At 39.8% G+C, this 14,921-nt stretch overlaps 1 protein-coding gene across 6 annotated transcripts in view; it reads right to left on the minus strand.

Annotated features, from left to right (window-relative positions):
• LOC117948794 (transcription factor SOX-6-like) overlaps positions 1 to 14,921 on the minus strand; it is a 112,179-nt gene that overhangs the window by 56,978 nt on the left and 40,280 nt on the right. For 5 of the 6 annotated variants that reach the window (XM_034878652.1, XM_034878651.1, XM_034878647.1 and 2 more), the window contains exon 4: positions 11,744 to 11,954. In XM_034878652.1, coding sequence (XP_034734543.1) covers positions 11,744 to 11,954 — 211 coding nt within the window. Of the gene's footprint in view, positions 1 to 9,066; positions 9,091 to 11,743; positions 11,955 to 14,921 lie in introns of those variants that run through there. The other variant, XM_034878653.1, reaches the window with a different exon arrangement.

The following is a 14,921-nucleotide window of genomic DNA, read 5'->3' on the forward strand; positions in this document are numbered from 1 at the left end:
CACACACACACACACACACACACACACACACACACACACACACACACACACACACAAACACACACACACACACACTCAATGGGCTATCACTGTTCGCTGTGTGTTGTAAAATCATTAAACTGCAGAGTGGTTAGCCTGGCTGCGTGTTAGCACGGTGTACATTTCAAACACACTATTTTCATCCGTCAGATGACACCCAGACTCTCTTGTCACAGAACATGTCCTGAGAAAGCAGCCGGATCACTCTGGCTGGAAAGGAGGTGGTTTTTTTGCTGGATAGTAGGCCTGTGTAACCTTATTTACATACATCATCCCCTTCATACAATTACACACACACTCTTTTGCTGCTCAGTGATGCCCAACCTACTCCAACAGAGCAGGCCACATGTTAGCTGCAACCACCACTTTGATGGTGAACTGATGCTCTTATCCAGGTTGATTTATGATGAATGCACCCATAGGATACACTTTAATTCTTTGATAACTTCAAAATAAATAAATAGAATTTTTGCAACATTTGTTAATTAAGAATATGTGGTAAAAAGTGATAAAAGTGGGCTGCATCAAACAGTTTTTTTAATTATCAATTGCTCTGCTAAATTTATTCTTCGTTACTTAAAAAATCCTATTATAATTTTGCGTAACCAAAAACTACATATTTTTAAATTTCTTGCTTTGTCCGGCTAACAGTTGAAAATTCAAAGTTGTACAGTTCACTGTTATGGAAGACTAAGAGAATTATTTAAATTGGAAAATCTGGAAACTGTTCAAAATCCTTATTTTTTCAAGAGCATGTTGAAGTGAGTTAATGCAACTAAGGTTGCATTTTTGCCTCCTGTCCTGATGAAAACTTCGATGCAAAAGCATCCTGTAGACTAACTGAAAGCATGTATGGGTATCATTTCAGTTGATATAAAATCTACAAAATGTGAGTACTATGTTTTTATTAGTGGAGTGACCAGAGATGGACCTGGAGCTGAAGCTTAGAGAGTTGAGCAAAGGTAAAGCAGTGCTTTAATACATGTTCATTTATAATGTGTTCTACAAAAACAACTTATCTATAGTTTTGCCACAATTAAAATATTCCTTAAGAATTTGTTAGAAAAGGAATTAAGAAAATGATTTCAGCATTTTGGTCTCATTTTCTGCCAGAAAGAAACACAATTCAGAAGCAGCCTGAAGATCACCTATTAGCGGTTATGGGTATAAATATCCATGGTACACAACCTAAACCCTAGCTCTGACCTTTGACTTTTACGAAAATTGAATTACTATATTTTACTTCACCTGCAGCTTAGCAAATTAAGTCAGGCCCCAACTTTGCCTGGATGGGGCTTTGATTCCCACTGGGGCCACCCAAGCTAAAAATACTCACAAAGTAGCCTACTCCCTCCCAGCAGTGTAAGTGTAAGTACTTCATGCGATATAATGTGGCCGCGCTGCTAGAGGCACCCAGCTGAAACCCTGCAGCCCTGAATTAGACAAAGTGTTTCTACAGAAGGTGTGAGTTTAATACTATAAAGGCCCAGCTGCTGATCCCGGCTGTGCAGCCAGAGTGGTCAGGTCTGTCCTGCATTACTGTCCAGCACTGATTTCAACAACTACTATAGTCTACGGACTGAATCTTAGGAAAGCACAATAGTTATCACGGCACACCAATTACACTCTGCACAGATGGAGCTGCATGGATTAAAACATTTTAAAAAGCCTGATTTTGGCTGATTTGGCATCTGTTGGAGGGGCGACACATCTTATATACTGGCTGATTTCATTTCTTAACTATCACTCATTTTAAGCAGCAATACAAGCCCAAACATTTCTCAGATATATTCTTTTTACTTCTTTACGCTGTGTAAGAGAGCGTATGATGCACCGCAATAGCAGCAACAAGGTAACTTTGGGTTTAATACATTAAAAATGTAAAAATAAAAACATCTATTCACTGGTCAATGGCAGTATTTCATTTCACATCTCAAATTTTTAGGGTTTCCTTTTTCTTCTTCTTCTTTTTTGAAAGTAAAGATAACAGTATGTTTATGAATAGAAATTAGATTTTTTTTCCTCTAAGAACAAAGTTTTATGGTTCTTTGGATACAAAGAGAATCTATTTTGTGAAATCGTCGTATTCAGATTGACTTAACAAAACTTTGTGGCATGTTGCAATTTGTGATGTTGAGAAAAAAACTAAATCAATAAACTTGGACACGTTTTAATGGTTCATCAGCTACCAAGATATGGGTGTAGTTTTAGATAATACACATTTGAACGTCTCTACTTTTAAATAAAAACAAAACAACTGGAAATTGAATACACACACACGTCCAGGGTGCAAAATTGCTTCTTTGTCAAACACATGCTTCGAAAACACCAGTTCAAGACCCGAGCTTCTGGTTCCACTTTAGGCATGATATATGAAACCCTAGCCTAGTTATCACACAGCGATGCAGACGTACACACAGCGTGATGTGTGGTTCAGAGACAATAGGATCATTGTTTTGGGTCGGACCCTCAGGGGAGCTGATGTGGGTGGACCCTGTGGTCTAGGTCAGAAAGGAGCGATGGGGGGGTCAGGGAGCCAAATATCAGCGGGGGGGGGGGGGCAATGGTGAGTCGACAACCGCTGCACAGCTGATCAAGAGGGAAAAAAGGAAAGTAGATCCAACATGGCAGTCTGAAACCAAAATCACCTCCTAACCCGATGTTGTTCAACACCTCCATATCAGAAATGTAGCCAGGATGAGAAGAGAAAGAGAGAATGAGCACCAGTTATTTGGATCATCTATGGCAATGCAACTTTTACAACTTTTTTTTACAACTGACCTGATTTCAGACTTAAAATGAGATCAGTACACTTTCACCTAACAATTTTGTTTTTGTGAAAAATATGATGTTTGATGAATAAAATGTTTCAAGGGAAGATCATTCAGAACTGGTATGGCAGTGTTTCATGTATCCAGATCCAATGTTCACCATAGTTTACAGTAAAGCTGGGTTTACAGTTTAGGGCATGTACTCACTATTAGAATATGAAAATACAAAAGATGATTATGCACCAGCGTCCTTTAGATGAATTTATATGATGCTATATTATTTGTGCTGCTAATGGTATTTCTATTTTTACATTATTATTATATTTTTGTTTTAATATCCAAAATAAAAACAAATAAATTCACAGATATGTTTTTTAAAATAATGACAGAAAATATTGATCCCCATTTATTTTCAAAAAATCCTAAAAATATTCCAGAATATCCAGTCCTGTTATAAACAACTTGAATGTTTTTAACCAATTTGGGCAGATGTTTGTCCTGCTTCTTTCAGAGAAAACAACATTTTTGGACAACTTAATTAGAGATGCGGCGTACTGTATATCAAAGCCATGTGTGTGTGTGTGTCACAGTTCAATAGAGACAGTTTTGATCACAGTCAACCTCTTTGAAGAGCTGTGTCTAACACACCCCAATGGCATCAAACATGATCTGTCTTGGCGTTGACACAGGCAGTATCTTGTTTTTTCATTAGCCTACAGTTATATCATGTCGACCTTTGCCGGATGTGAAATTATCAGGTGAACAATTTGGCATTTAACTGAAATTCTCTATCTAATCTGATTCTTTTGGATGACATTCAAAACTTGTCCAGCAAACCACATTGCATTCGCCCGTACCATATGCTGGCTGGCCTGCAGCCAAACTGAGCAGAAGAGGGTTACCAGGCATATCCCGCTGACTGTATTTGCAGTCAAGACTCACAGGCTGTGGCTGATCATTAGTAAAGAGATCCCTATCAATTACAGAGGAAGAGATTGAAACCGACCACAAGTTGTCCAGGGGGAGTCGGCCTGTTGGCAGAGCCGAGGAGACCAGCACTGACCACCAAACACAGGCATACACATAAGTAGATTAAAAAGGAAATTTATATTTGGAACAAATAAAGCCTACACATACACAGTGCTGGCCTGTTGCTCGTAATATGGGAAGGTCTGACAGCGTTTTACACACCAGTGACCTAAATACTATTCCACACACACGCACACACACACACACACACACACACACACAGACAAAGCCCATACCTGCACACAATCACAGCTCAAGCTGCCAATCCCCTAGAGGAAGGCAAACATAGTGCCAGAGCCAAGACCTTGTTAATTAGACAATACGCTTAACTCTTGGGGCCGACCCCACTTGCCTGTTAAACTGTCATCACAACTACTTCCACCTGAGTGTATGAATCAATAAGCCCTCACACACACACAATCACACACAAACTGGTCAGGCACACAGGGCTCGCTTAAATTCAGTGTTTGTCGTGCACTATAGCTTCATCTGCGGCTTAGTTTAAAAAGCCTACGGATGATTTAATCTTCAAACAGTGTCACTGGCAGGCCTGGGCTAGTAGCTAGGATGCTATTGGAAAAAAGGTCAGTTTGCTCCCCTATAAGAGAAAGAATAATCATAGCTAAAGTTTTATTTCAGGTAAGGCATCACAGAACATTTGGTGCAGAAGTGAAAAGTAACAAATTACAACTTCTCACGTTCCTGTAATTGAGTAGTTTTTTTTTTTTAAACTTTAGCTTGAGTACATTTTGTTTGAAGTATTGTACTTCACTACATTTTGAATCCATTACTGAGCAAAAAAAAATGCAAGGAAAATACTGCGTAGCGGAAACTACTGTAGTGAATGATGGGCAGGGTGGGCAGCGCCAGACTGTGTTCACTGGCACAAAAATCACAAGAAGGATGGAGACAGACAAGTCAGACACCAGAGGTGCAGACCAAGCTAAAAGCGAAACCCCGTTCATTTCTGCTGAAGTTGAACTCAAAGGAAATGAAGTGAACTCCTCGCCATATTTGAGCAACAACTTCGGCTTCAAGTGGAAGAAAGGCAACGGCTTTTTTATGCTGTGTAAGCAGTTTTTCCCCAGAGAGACCAAACTAACAGCTTTAAATTAGCTAAGTTTTTTCTTTTACTTGAGTAGATTTTTTGATTTTTTTGATTTGACTTGTACTTAAGTAAACGTTCAGCAAAGTAATAGTACTTTTACTTTTACTTACTTTTAAAATATGTCTGTACTCTTTCCACCTCTGCACAGGTGTTAATGGTGAATACACAGAGGTACACTAGTAGAGGATGCCCATTAGTACACATCGCTCCCATCTCGCCAACCAATTAATCCCCCCCGCATACTCTCCATAGTTTGAGTGGCAGTAACAGCAGAGATGTTGAAACAGGCTTTAAGCAGTGAGAGAGAACAAAGCCAAGCCTGGCAGAATGTCTCTATTGTTACAGAGAAGCAGGGTTAGAGGAAGGCTTGGCCTCGCCCTGACCTCCTCTTCCAGCTGTGGAAGCCATTATAAGGGTGATTGGGTTGCCCAGCTCTGGCCCGGCCTCAACTCGAGGCACAAAGCAGACTCCTCCAAACTGGACAATACAGGCTTAAACACATAGTACATGTACAAGGCTTATAAAACAGCTGCTGCACCAGAAGCTGCCAGAGGTCACCAGACAGTGTTGGTGTGGAGGATACAATCGGTGAACTGCAAACTTGTTTACTCTAACATGTAGTTTGTGGTGCAAATTATTTATAAAATATATTTAAGATGCAATGGCTTTGACTCGAAGAGGCTTAATGAAAAGTAAACTCTTATTATTAATTTACTTCCTTTAATAACTTAAATTTCAAATTTTGAAAACAAAATCCTTAGGTTTTATTTACACTAATTTGTTCCTCTGTCGATATCTCTGCTGAATCAACACAGGAGGGCAAAGATGTGTGATAGCCCTCCCCCCCCACACACACACATTTTTATCTATATATTTATGGCTATTTAAGAACGCTCTTGTATGCCAAGGTCCCCCTCCTATTACTGAATTAATTATTTAGTTATATTTTTACTTTTGATGCCTATGTGTTTTTAGCTTTTTGTCTATTGGTTGATGCTCTAATCGTTGGAGCTTGTATTGCAAGACAAATCTCCGTGGATACGGACAATAAAGTACTATCTATCTATCTATCTAAGAGATAGAAGAGACACCTTAAAACTCAGGTAATCTGCTACATCTGGACCGTGTGGGGTGGGTTTGATCAGGTTTGAGTGACAATGGACTGCCACTACAACATGAACATCTGATTTTGATTAAAATATGATTTTTTTTCCACATGAAGGTTTTTGATTTCCGTTCAGACATAAGAACCCATTTCTCATCATGAGAAGTTGATTGAGAAAACATGTTTACAGGCCCTTTAATCGGGAATTGCTGACATTCGCAGACAAAAATGGAAAATGACTTAGTGTTTTGTACTTAATTATGAGTTCAGGTTTCCCGCAAAAATTAATCAAGTCAAGACATTTATGATGACTTATAAACAGAAAGCCAGGTTTGTTGGATCCCAGAAATGCATCATGTTGCCACTAATGCCAGATTGGAAGTTGCGGTGTTGGCCATTTCCATATGATGGGAAGGGCCGTGGGTGGAGTTCACAAATATGAAACAGTATCATTAGTCTGGGCTTTTATGAATACCTAGTGTGTGCCTTGAGGTAGCAGCAACATCTGCTGTTTTTATCTTTTTACAACTGTGTGTTTTTACGCTGGAAATCCAGAGTTCTCGCAAGAGCACAGTTTGAATTTGCTCAGAGAGTGACTCTGGCATCGAGTAATGCTGCTCATTAACTATGTCCTTGTAGTCGAGCTGCACCAATCACATCGGTGTATCTGATATCGGCGGGCCAGGGGCGAGCTAAACAGATGACAACAGTTTAATCTAAAAGTTAGCTCCGCTGGTAGTTAAGTGTACAGGACTCTGGATACGTCTCCTCGTGTTGTGATTGGTTGTTGTGTTATCCAATTGCTTGCAGTGAGATCCTCAAATGCACGCTTGGTGCCTCCCCTCGAGATTTTCACTATCATTACTTGATACCAGACCTTTAATCTGTTGGATTTGGGTCTGGATTTCCAGGCTACTGTGTTTTGGATCTGATTGAGATTTTCTTTATTACATTGTGGAAAATTCTCTGAGACCATTGCCTCGTAGGACTGATATGTAACTGTCAAATAGTCTCTGACTGCCTGTCAACACCGTGAATGTCCCGGGATCATAAAAAAAACATAAGAGAGCATTGTCGCATCAAATCTATGAGTTGTGCACTGCCTGACTTGAAGCCTTGTTGTATCCAATCAGTCTACATGCTCTCATCTCAGACAACAGTAGATGTGTTGTTCTTATAGTGTCAAAGATCTCCTTACACATAACCCGTGTCCAGCTTACGTACTTTAGTGAATTCATAAATTAGTCACACACAGGTGTTTGCTTTGCTTCTTTGCAGCAGTATAGTGTAGTAGTAATTGAGCCCAATCTCATTTGCAAATGAAATACGTGAATTGCATAGTAATTCAAACGGGCTCTGGCGTGAGCAGGGATTAGAGTGATGTTAAGTGTGTGCCAGGCCCCAGAGCTGCTCTTGGCACATTGGATGGCTGAGGAAGTTGGCACGAGGTCAACTTGCCCATGCCAGGCCCCGTTAAGAGCAGGTTGTCCCTCGAGAGACACAACAATACAGATAATGATAATTCAGTCATCAAAACTGAGGGAGCTTGACTGCACACTTCACTGGGTTTAATGTCCATCGGGCAGCATCCTACAATGGTTTGGTTTGGCATTCCGATTAATGCATCCACTCCTGATTGAGGACTCAGGGACAGGTGAATTCACAATTATGACTGCTGACGAGGCACCCATCAATGTTAAGAGACAGGTTTGTGTTTGGGTTATTTCTTTTATTTCTTGTTTATTACAGCCTTTTATTTCTCTTCCCATCTATCTTTTATTTTAAGCTACAAAATGACAGAGGATGGAGGAGCGTTTCCCTTCCAAAGCATGTCTGGTGCCCACATTTTCTCTTCTGATGTTCCCTAAGCCTGTCCTTTAACATTATATTCAGTAACCAGTCTACTAGTTGAATAAGTACTAATTGCTAAAACGGTATAAAATAAAGCTTTTTGTATAAAGTTTTTGTATTTAAGCCTTCACACAATGCAGGCACATTTCAATATGAACACAAAGTTTTCAAGAAAATGTCGGACCTTCATCCTCTTGGCTTGTATCTTGTGAAAGGCAGAAAGGGCATATGTGCAGCAACCAGCTGTGTGGTAATACACAATCTTAAAGACTTCTTGATAAAGCTTTTAAAAGCTGAGGTGGCAGTTTGGGCGGAAAAAAGTGTCCTACATTGCAAAGTGAGGCAATATCTATTCATTAGAACTGTCACAGGCACTTAGGGCTCCTCTGAGTTGCAGGCGGCTAACAGCGTGCCGACGGGGGGTGAGTGCAGCGTGGAGGCTAACAACGACATTATCCACACTTCAGCTCAGGGCTACGGTGCACGGAGGGGTCAGCCATGTTAAGCTAAGTGAGCGCTCGGTGGCTAATAGGCTCTGTTCTATTTGATCATACAGCCAATCTAACCTGGGAGAGCTCAGCTGACTGAACTCTTTTCAGCGGGAGGTGGAGGACAAGGCGAGGAACAGCATTGTTCAGCCTTTAATGTTCTTACCGTTTGAGTTGTGATGATAGGCCATGTTCAAAGTGTCAGTCTAAGTGAACACATGGCACTGAAGAGCCAGAAAAAACAAGTTGGAATACACTTGTGGAACTTTATGTGATCGGTCACAGTGTGTGCCACATCAGAAATCAGTATATAAGCCTACTTAGCAGGTTGGCCTTACACTCCTGCATTACATACCTTTCACAAAACAACAAAAACTGACAGATTAGGAATTTGGAATTCTTGGCCTTTGCCAGTGACACACAACAAAGCTTTAAATCAGCATGTGACCAAGGTTGCCTGTTAAAGAGAGCTATTCCAAAAATGTGCCAATTTCAATGGTTCAAGGATAGAAAGAGAAACAGCAATCCCATCATATAGTGAAGAAGAACAAGTAACGGTGAAATGAAAAAGAATAATTTCCACAAAATGGACAAATGAGAAACAAGAAGAAGAAGAAAAAAGGATGTGTAGCTTTATCGCTCAACAGTTTTGAATGGAACTGAAGGAGAATTCACCTAATGAAACATTCAGCCTCAGTCATCTATTGATTACCTCCTCTCATTTTAACCAAACTCATTAGTGTGGGGGGGGTGATCTGTCAACCTCCACATGTAGGCTTGCATTAGGCTCAAAATGAAATGCATTACCACAGCAGTGCATGAACTTATTAATTTGCAATGCATCTTCAAGGATCACATCAATTCACATGAACGCCCAGGGCATTTGAGTTATTATTCATGCTAAACAGTGTATGATTCAGTGTGCCTGGTCATATTGCACATGCTTATCTTTTTTGTCTTTGTCTTTGCTGAGTATTTGCAGCGGGATCAATGCACACTAGTCCTCAGGGATAGCAGCTAATTAGCAAAGGAAGAGACAAACTCAATAGCAAGCTGGGGGGGGGGGTTATTCTTCCTTATTTTCCAAAGTAGAGGAAAAGTGTCCAGGAAAACTGAGTCATCTTTGGGCGTCATTGGATGAAATGTTTCAGGCTGTATTTAAGGAAGAACTGTGGTGCTGCTGATGTATCTGTGTGTAAAATGAGCTGCTGAACATTTTTGTACTCATGCACAACCAGATCCTGTCTTTTTTTAGACACTACACAGGATCGACTCCAAAACAAAGTGTGTCTTTTAACATATTTTTACATATATTTTTGTGTATTTATTTTGAAGCTAGAAGCTGCACCCCAAATCATAAATAAAGGAATCTCAAATTCAACGTCATGCTCCTTTTTTCAGAATCTTAACACATCCTAAATCCTTCATTTGTGCCCCACAGATTACATAAATAGCATTTGTGTACTATTTGCTATATTTACTTCCAGCTCTATTCCCCAAGGTAACAAAACATTTAACACATACTCACTTACTTTTACAAAGGATATTAAGAATAGTCACTGTTTCATTGTCTTTTACTGTGACCTTTACTGTGTTGCTTGATCTGGAGGGAACTACTAGAGCTGTCTGTAAAGTGTCTCAAGATAACTATTGTTATGAATTGATACTATAAATAAAAATGAATTGAATTGAAATTGAACTGAATTGTTGACCACCTATGTTTTGAAAATGACATGTACGGTGTGCCTTGCTCGGCTCATTTAAAAAAATGCATGAAATATCCCCTGCCCAATAAGATACCTGAAAACACTATTTTATTAAGCGCAAGTAAATAACGAAAAAATGAGAATTTCCTAAGAATTCTTTTGTTTTTGTTCACTGTGATGGCGATTTAGAACAAACTGCAGCAAACAGGAACATTTGATTTGAACTGACTGACTGCCTGCAGAAACCCAGCATAAGCCTAAAAAGAAGCAGATTCAGAACTTTATCAGGGTCGAGCCCGGTTAGTCGTTGGATGGGAGAGAGTGGGAAACCTATACATGTGATAGAACAAAAAAAACAAAAATAAGACACACTCTTAAAGTTGTCCCCCAGCATTTCCTTCCATCCATGTCCCCTTTGATTTGACAGGAAGATGTCACAACACATTTTAACACGCTCACACACGCGTCTTTTTCCCTTTCAAACCGGTTTCCGTACTGTATATAAGAGGCAAAGCTACCTGTCTTTCAACTAAAGACACTGTGTGCTGTATTGTGCCTCTGGCTGTCCCATTCTGGTCCATTTTACTGTATCAATAACAAAGTAAAACCTTTAAATGAGAGAGATAAAGCACTCCTCTGATATCATCATGATTACTATGTGCACATTACAGTAAAGAGGGGTGTTAGATGGTTTTAGATCTGGCTTGCTGTGGGGTGAGAAGGGACAGGCTGTGGCATGCTGGGAGACTCCGGCGCTTTCCTGTGTTAGTGGTGTAGATCAGAGAAGCCGAGGAGAAAGGGAAACCTGTGTTTTCACTGATTGATATTATGATCTAACGAGTAAAAGGATCTGTCAGTTGTAATTTTAGATGTTCAAAGATTCTCTGGAGAGGATGTGTTCAGAAAGGGAAAACAAAATACAGGTAAGGCTGTTCTCTCTGTTCGCTTTGTGCGTAAGTGAAGACTAAATGAGCAACAACAGCATCCTGTCTATCAAATGTGAGGGAACAAACTCTGATCGGAAACTATGTTTATGAGCCCTTTACTCCCGTTATATCCAAAGCAAAACTGTTTAAAATCAACAATGGTTAAACATTCTTTAGAATTATCACATGAAATCTGCATTTTATTTTATTTATAGCCATGACTGTTAACTATTTACTTGCTGTTCATATGCAGCTATTCAGACCATGCTGTAGCTTACTGCCTTATGTTAGGCCATTGAAGCTATATTAATTTATCTGCATTTCTGTTGACATGCAAAAAACCAACTCTATGTTCTTAAAATTGACGTTCCTTTAGCCTAAAACTAAACTACATTCTCACTTATGCCTCAAGGAAAATGACTGCCGCATGATGTGAAACCCTTGTTTTAAACGTGGTAAATGTTGCTAAGCTTTAGAACAAGTTATCTCATGGTTTGAGATATTGTTTGTAACTTAATTTAAGTAACGTACGTTACGTAAGTTAAGTCAAGTTAAGTATGTGACGTGGGATAAGTACGTTACGTAAACAAGTCAAAATTGACTGATGGTTTAACACTGGACATGAACGGGAATCTCCTGGGTGAAAGTCCTGTTAGTTTGACCCAACCACGTCAAGAAACATACCAATGCACACGTATTAAGCTGAAAACGTTGGCCTACCATCTTGCTCTGTCTTGGTCAGCTCCACAAGTTTCTTCTGTTTCAGTGTGTCCACCACGTCTGCCAGGCTTCCTTTGCGGCGCTCCGGCGTCCCGAAGGTGAGGCTGATCATTGGATCCCCACGATCCCTGGAACACTCCTCTGGCTTGGGTGGAGAGGTAGAGTTAGTCCGGTAGGAGTAGACTGAGCAGCCTTTACTGCTTTCATTGTCCTGGGAAGAAACAACAAAGAAGAGAATCAAGATTAGAATTTCTGGAATATATAAGCAGCACGGGTGGGGGTTTGATGCAAGCTGTGAACTTGTGCCCTTTTGTTGACTTGTTTTCTATTAAGTTTAGACCAGACAAATACATCCCACAGCTCTTATACCTCATTCTGCATATGCTTAAGTGATTATTTGGAAATAGCTGATGCTCTCTCAGCAGTGCTTTTCTTTGGCATGGGCTTGCTGGCGTGACACAGGGAAAGGTCCATTTTTGGATTGCATTTTGCTACTGACAGAGCGTCATGAGAACTCAATGTATCTGTCATCAGGAGCCTTGTGGTTTCACCACATAACATTTCTTTAAATTGGTTGGGTCTACTCTTGAATCTATGACTCTATTATTAAACATACATGTCAGTGTTTGTTGCAACTGAAAGGTTTAAGAAAATTAAAGAGTGGCTGTGAAACCTGGTTTCAAGTCATTCCCAATCTTGCAACTGGGTACCTGTCTTCTATCGGCTGTCTCCTTTCTAATAAAGACCCATTACTAAGGCAAGAAAAGGGCTTGACCACAACATAGAAATACTGTGAATGTCTGCGAACCAAAACCTTGGATAAGTACAAATTTAAAAACTGATTTGTAGATTAATGTACTGTAAGCTTTTTTTCTCTTAAGTCCCGAAAGCCTGGACTCTGTCGTTATTACCCTAAATACATTACAATATACAGCTCTAACTAAGTTCTGGTATATTATTTATTGTTTTATAGTCCTGGAATAATCATGGATCCACATTCTTCCACTGTTTTGACAAGCAACCTACTTGTTGGGACAGTTATCACCAGCTTGGCTCTTGCCCTACTTACTAGTAACTACATTGATTGGCCTTTCTAGTTTGTGCTGAAGGACCAGAGTGTTTCTGCTCCATTGCAATTTGCTCAGCTGGGTCATGAGTTAAGTGAGAGGCACAAGGAGTCTATATTTACCAAAAGATACATAAGCCCTTCAAGACGACCATATTGTCCCAACAACAGACACTGTAGCACAGGTGTTCTAACACCGGGGCTATTCCTGGATGATTTCTCCTCCCCTTACAGAGAGGGGGGATCTCAAAGAACTTTAGGAGGCTTATGTTTCAAAGACAAGGGGCTTTAACTAACAGCGGGATCTTAAGACACCCTTGAAATGACTCCAGGAGGCCCTGTTGTTCACTTTGTCTTAAGGCGGAAGATGCCTCTGTAATAAGGATTAGGAGATACTGTGTCACTCATGGATTGTTCAGGTGTGTTTATTCAGCTGCATAATGCTACCAAGGACTTATCATGAGCAGCATAATTGAGGCCTGTCCATGTCTACACTGTGATGTTAGCTGTCCTTGAGCAAGGCAATCACTCTACAAAGGCATTACTCATGTATGTGAAAAGGAAATATTTGACCAAGAAAATCTAAATTTTGGGTTCATGAACTATCACTTCCTTTATAGCTTTTCAAAAATGAGTTACACACTAAGGAAAATGGTGTGTAATACCGTCAACTTTGTTCACATTGGGTACCTTTGTAATGTAAGACACATTTAAGAGAAATCTGTAAAAACTGTCCTTCACTTATTGGACAATAGACTCAAAACTTTTTTTCCCAAAAATATTTGCTTTAAAGCGTTAACATTTTAATATTAAAGGACGTACATTACATTCAAGCCATTGCCAAGATGAGTCACTACAGAGTTATCAGCTCCACACAACTTTCTCTGTATTTCTCAGTATAGCTGTGTTCAGAAACTAGTGTCGTCCGGCAACCTTTGCACGCAGAAAACCCTCTTTTTTTTAAATTCCTCTTTTTAATTCCTTTTTTAAGTGCTCCTTGGCTAGCAGCTGTGTGTAGGAGGGTTCTGGGCGCGATCACAGAAGGCTTGTATCACGTGGACGCGGCAACAGTTACCTAGAATTCCTCATGGGGCCGACAGAAACTACGCACCATAGTTTTAATTTGTCCCTGACTGTTTGCGACTGGAGTGGTGTTTCACTGTTTTTGTCGTCAGCTTTATTTTTACTCTTAACCAGTGGGCAAAAACTTTATTTTGCCCTTTTCATACTTTTTTTCTAATTCAGAACAAACTACAAAAAAAATTCTAAAATCACTTCCTTATTATTGGCTCTTATCAGACTGGTGTGGTGTGTACAGCATGCAACCACTTAACAAGCTTTAAGTATTCAGGAACATTTGTCTTCATGGCATCTTTGAACTCTGACACTGAAGTCGTGTTTTCTGTTGTGTTTAATTGCCTTTAAAGATCTGATTATGCACAAAGAAATAAAATTGAGTTATAATATAGAGAAAAAAAACAGAAAATATAATTATCTTTTAAGTAAAATTACAAAATCCAACATAAAAAAAAAAAAAAAATGAATAGGACTTTTGTTTGGGAAATTTTAATGTATCCTGCCACAACATTGATAAAGAAGGAGACAATATTCTCAGAACTTTCCACTTTTCTGAAAGACTGAAGTCAAACACAGCTTTTTCATTAGGGACCAATAGAACCTGGAGCCAAGTAACTAACACCTTGACTCATACATACATACATAAATACACACTCCCTCTCACAAACACACACACACACATAAGAAACAGGCTGTCGAGATAACACACACACACACACACACACATAAAAAACAGGCTGTGGAGATAAGAAGAACCACGGCCTGTACCAAGGGCTATAACTCTCTCTCTAGAGGTGAAGCCTCACTGGGCTGCCTTCAGCACTGCCTGCAGCACACAGACCAGAGAGGACCACTGGTGTGTGTGTGTGTGTGTGTGTGTGTGTGTGTGTGTGGGTGTGTGTGTGTGTGTGTGTGTGTGTGTGTGTGTGTGTGTGTGTATGTGTATGTGTATGTGTATGTGTGTGTGTGTGTGTGTGTGTGTGCATTCAATTGTGCACAATCATCATTATGCATGAGAATTTGCACACCCTGTGT

The sequence above is a fragment of the Etheostoma cragini genome, chromosome 8 (assembly GCF_013103735.1).
Source record: "Etheostoma cragini isolate CJK2018 chromosome 8, CSU_Ecrag_1.0, whole genome shotgun sequence".
In the NCBI taxonomy this organism is placed as follows: domain Eukaryota; kingdom Metazoa; phylum Chordata; class Actinopteri; order Perciformes; family Percidae; genus Etheostoma; species Etheostoma cragini.